The following is a 5,529-nucleotide window of genomic DNA, read 5'->3' on the forward strand; positions in this document are numbered from 1 at the left end:
ATTACATTTCACTGCACCAAACATTCTGCACTGACTCCTTGATGATTCATATAAACTATATTTAATCAATTAAAAATTAATCTTAAAGGTCAGGCTAAATTTTAGGTTCTGTTTATGACTATGAAAGTTTAAGTGTCCATAGTTTTTGTGTGCTTGTATTTTTTTTAAACCTGTCTATATGGAATATCGTAAATAGTTAAAATATTTGAACTAATTTTCTTTTTTTTTGAGACAGGGTCAGTGGCATCTTCCTAGCTCCCTACAACCTCCAACTCCTGGGCTTAAGCAATCCTCCTGTCTCAGTGTCTCCCAAGCAGCTGGTACTACAAGCATATGCCACCACATCCAGCTAATTTTTTCATCTTTTGTAGAGATGGGGTCAGTTTTACTATGTTGCTCAGGTTGGTCTCAGACTCCTGGCCTCAAATGATCCTCCCGCCTCAGCCTCCCAAAGCGCTAAGATGACAGGCACAAGCCACTGTGCCTGGCCAAACTCGTTTTCTTGACTGTTCCTAAGTCTGATGAGATATTTCATCATTTGGTCACTACTGAGTTATGTGCACGTTATAGCTAACTGAAAAGGAAGTACATCTACTCAGACTAAAATAGGAGGTTTGGGTCAAGAATACCTATTTCAGGAATAGTCTGCTCACAAGAAAGAGCAAATAGCACAAAGTAATTAGGAAATGACCACCTCAAATTCATAAAACCCTAGGTTTTAGAATTCTGCCTTTTCAACCTGGCAACTATTTAAGAAAAATAAGAGTTAAATTATGCAACCAAGGATCCTAAGGACCACCATAACAATTATAGCTATCAATTATGTGCTACAACCATTCCTCTCTAAAACATAATCTGAAAATCTAAACCAAGTATCTGAATCTCTATTACCACAAAATGAATGGCTATATCCAACAAAACATTCTAATTACTGCCTAATTCAGTGTTAAAGATCTCATGAGTTAAAATAATCTTAAAGAGAGAGATGTCACTCTTTTTTCTCACCATTTCCCAAGTAGTTTCACCCTAATTTTATTTTTTTGAAATAAGTATTTAACACTAAATATGTATTTCTTGTTCAAAAAAGCAGAAGCCTTGCAGTTTAACACTTATAAAGCCCATTACACGATGGGATATTTTTCTCAAATGCTTTAAATAATAAGGTATTGTTTGAAAGACACCTCAGATAAGCCAGAAACCTCAACTATTGCTAGCAGGGAGGGAGGGAAAAGATACAGAAATAAATTTCACATAGCTTAATGGGTGATCTAGCAACTGTGTTAGATAACTCAAAAACTGGCTCTAGTGATGACAGACAGAATGATGATGCTTGTGAAAATTTGAATAAAATTGTTTTAAGAACTATAGGAAATGGGAAAAAGCAGTTATTTGCAAGTTAATACATTTCATACTTAATTTTAAGTATGGACTTGTAAAGTGAAAATAACAAACAGTAAAACCAGACATTTGATTATTTCGATCATGTCTCCAAAAAAATTTTATGCTCAACTCTACCAAAAATAATCTGAGGGATGGTCTCATTTAGAAAATTAAATATCATCTTTTAAGGGCACTTGGGTAATTTGCTATGTCATACAGCTATCATATCCAAACAATTCTGAAGCCCATTTACTTACCAATTATAATATACTGCTTCCCTACAGATGAAGAATCTCATCAATGTGAAATCAGTTATTTTCGGTTGTTTCTAAAGATTTCCTCTGAGTAATACATTTTCAAACACTGAGAAAGCAGGAAAAATTAAAACCAGTGTATCAAGAGTATGAAAATAGTTGTACTGAGTTGATTAAGAAAATAATTTTAAGGCCAGGTGCCATAGCTCATGCCTGTAATCCTAGCACTCTGGGAGGCTGAGGCGGGAGGATCGCTTGAGCTCAGAAGTTTGAGACCAGCCTGAGCAAGAGCGAGATCCCGCCTCTACTAAAAATAGAAAAATTAGCCGGGCATGGTGGCGCACACCTGTAGTCCCAGCTACTTGGGAGGCTGAGGCAGGAGGATCACTTAAGCCCACGAGTTTGAGGTTGCTGTGAGCTAGGCTGATGCCACAGTACTCTACTCAGGGCAACGGAGTGAGACTTTGTCTCAAAAAATAATAATAATAATTTTAAAAAGATGTGTGTTAATTTTAATCCTTATGACCAAAAAAGTTTTCTTGAGATTAAATTAGAGTTCTGAAATATCAGAGTCCTTCCGCAGGCTTATAAATTTTTACAAACATCCCTACAAATGCCCATAAAACTTTTGTTGTTATAAACATTACCCACATTTTACATGAAAAAAATCACAGATTAAAAAATTTGCATAAAGCACACAATAATCAATTTTGACCCTCCAAGAGACTAATACAAACCTTTTACTCTTTTGATTTGAAACCCATGAGGGAAGTTATCCACACTGAATGATATCTACTATCGTGAAGTAAAAAAAAACAAAAAACAGTTTTAAAATGAATTCTACTTACAGCCGCACGTCGGACATAAACAGGATGAGAAAGGTGTACATTATTAAGTAAAAATAAGATAGAATCCAACGTGTAGTACTCTCTGGGTTGGCCTTCTTTTCCAGTCCTGAAATAATTAAGGCAAGATTTTTTTACTCACAATTCTAATTCAACTCTTTGGGCTTAATTACATGTATTCATTAATCCATACAACTTTGCTATCCAACAACGGATTTAACATGCCTAACAAAGATACACATAAAGTATAAAATCTAATAAGTGGAATGTCATTAGGGCAAAAGGAACACAGAGGATGGCAATGACAAAAAGCAAAAATAGAGAAGGTACACAAAATTCATACCCTAAGGTACTATATGCTTTTTTGAATTAGGCACAATTTATGCTCTGGGCTTTTTCAATAAAGAGAAAAACCTAACCAGTTACAGATTGATGAGGATCCATCAGAGAAAACAAACTACTTAGAAGAAGCACAACTATCATTGGTGCTTAACTTATAAAAAACTTACCCTATGGCTCTCTCAAAATAAGACACTGCTGAACAACATCCTTAACGCCATTCTTACAGTAAACACAACATTGAATTTCAGAAGTATGATTCTTACGACATCCCTCCAATTAGACCAATGATGCAAAATCAAATGTAATTCTACTTGTGATAAAACAAGTAGTCTAGGGGTGCAAGCTCTCTGATCCAAGCACATATATTAACTAATGTTCGATCCCACCCTACTCCTACATTTTCCCCATCTAGAAATGTCAATGTATTATTTGAATTCATCTGAATACAGCTCACTATAATCAGCCCTAAACCTACTTGTCTAGCCTCTATTCCCACTTTTCCTCTGAACCTATGCATTTTAAACCACACACCACTACCAATTATTGTACTACGAAATCCAATACATGGGTAACAACCACACCTTGGAGAATGCACTGTATGCACAAATGTCTTTAGTGTTTTTTATATATGTACATATTTAAATGTGCACATAGCATACAGAAAATAAAAATAATTTCTTGCTGTGAATCACTGTTGCAAAAGTCCGAAGTCTACTGTTGTAAGTATTCCTTTTTCACTGGGTTCGCTGAATTTCTGTCAACACATTTCCTTTCCAGTTCTTATTCCTTTAAGCATAGAGTTCACTCATCCTGGAAGATTTAATCCACCATTTCACCCAGAGAATTCCTATCCATTCTTTAAAGCTTATTCATTTGTTCATTCATTTATTCAAGAAAACTTTGCTAGATACAAACATGTCAAACACGTTTCTATGGAACCTTTCCTAAACACCTCCAACGAGAAGTGATTGTTCTCTTCTTACAAGCTAGAAAGCATTTCACATCAAGGTATCTGTTTAATCTCCTCTATTCAGATTAAGTTCCTGCCTTTGAGGCAGGAATCCCTGGGTGTTAGAAATTTTTTTATTTCTCAGAATGAACCCCCATACCCTCTAGATACTCCTTATTAACCAATTTTTAAAGAAAAAAATCCACTAAAAACCCAATCAAATGTCATTCTATCTATGCAAATTCTTTCAAAGAGTAAAAACACAGGAAACTCAGAATGACATCAGTTAATCAACATTTCATAGAACTAACTAAATCATAAGGCCAAAACAAACAAAATAAAACACAAAACCAACCAACAGGCAAAAATTTCCACTAGTTTTCATCAACTCTTAAAGCTCGCTCCATTCAAACAAACAAAATGAGTAGGGAATTCTGGCTCAAGGTTCTAATCATCCAAATGAAGCACCAATGACAGTGACTAGATGTTTTCTTGAATGACTTAAATTCATAAAACTCCACGTGGACCAACATTCCAAAACACTTCCCTTTAAAATACACTTCGCAAAATCACACACATTATCAATTTCTTAGATCTGAAAAGCTCATTCCACTTCACCAGTAACTTTCTCCCGAGAAACTCCTGCCTTCACCTCTAACACAGATTTTGATGACTCTTCCAAATACACCAAATTTCCTTTCCGTCCTAACTTCATATAGTTGATCCCTTCTCTCTTGTTGAGAGACAACTCCCTCCCCACTAACGAAAGGAGAAGAAATAGACCAGAAGCTTCAAGGACCAGCGGAGATAGCTGCAACACATGGCAGCCTCAAAAACATAAAGACGAGAAAGAGCTCTCTGCGGCACCAGACGGTGTGCTCCTTTGTGCACCTATGTTCAGGTACACTTGTGCACCAGCTCCACACGCTGCGGGCACTTGGTGCCTATCGGTAAAAATGAACTGGAAAACTCAGAAACTCCCAGGGTCCCTTTCCCTTTGACTTCTCAAAGATTTGGGCCGCTCCAGAAGGAGCTCCTACTCCTCTCCCTCCTCACCCTAAAAGTGCAACTTTTGCTCTGGAGAGAAACTTTTTTCCAGAGCACCCGTTTCATCCCATCCCCAGGGGAAACGGGGGGGAGGGGTTTAAAAAGAGGTCGCCTGGGGGCGCCCAACACTGCGCTGCCATCCCTGGACCACAGCTATGCCGGACTTACCCCCAAACTACATAGTTGGTCTTCACATTCTTGGGCCAGGAGAACTCCCCGAAGATCACTTCGTCTCCCTTCACCACAATCTCCTTCTTCTGGATGTTGTACTGTCGCAAGACGCTCAGCACGTCCGCCATCTTCCCCCCCCTCGCCGCCGCCGGCCCCGGGCGCCTCCGCCGCCGCCGCGCCGGCCTCCTTCTTCCCCCGGCGCCTCGCCCTCTTCCTCCTCCTCCTCCGCCGCCGCCGCGAACCAACAGCAGCAGCACTAACAGCCGTCCTCGCCTACGACAGCAGCAGGGGAAATAGCCACCCCGGCCGCCGAGGACCCCGCGCGATCAGGCAAGGCCCCGCCGCCAGCTGCCCGCGGAGAACGCCTGACTGCGCTCGTCCAGCGCCGCACGCCTGCCGCCAGGGGGAGCCGGACCGCCTGGAAAAACGCCCCTCCCAGACTCTCCGCACGGAGCCCGCTCCCTTCCCGAACACCGAGCGCAGGAACACCGCACCCACGTACGGCGCACGTACGGGGCACATTGCCGGGCGCGCGCCCGCG

At 40.2% G+C, this 5,529-nt stretch overlaps 1 protein-coding gene across 1 annotated transcript in view; it reads right to left on the minus strand.

Annotated features, from left to right (window-relative positions):
* Positions 1–5,213, minus strand: part of CDC73 (cell division cycle 73) — a 145,359-nt gene extending 140,146 nt beyond the window's left edge. Inside the window, exons 1-2 of the mRNA XM_012665133.1 lie at positions 4,986–5,213; positions 2,483–2,588 (exon numbers count right to left, since the gene is read on the minus strand). Coding sequence (XP_012520587.1) covers positions 2,483–2,588; positions 4,986–5,116 — 237 coding nt within the window. The 5' untranslated portion in view covers positions 5,117–5,213. The remainder of the gene's footprint in view (positions 1–2,482; positions 2,589–4,985) is intronic.
* Positions 5,214–5,529: the final 316 nt, after the last annotated feature.

The sequence above is a fragment of the Propithecus coquereli genome, unplaced genomic scaffold (assembly GCF_000956105.1).
Source record: "Propithecus coquereli isolate 6110/MARCELLA unplaced genomic scaffold, Pcoq_1.0 Scaffold97, whole genome shotgun sequence".
In the NCBI taxonomy this organism is placed as follows: Eukaryota; Metazoa; Chordata; class Mammalia; order Primates; family Indriidae; genus Propithecus; species Propithecus coquereli.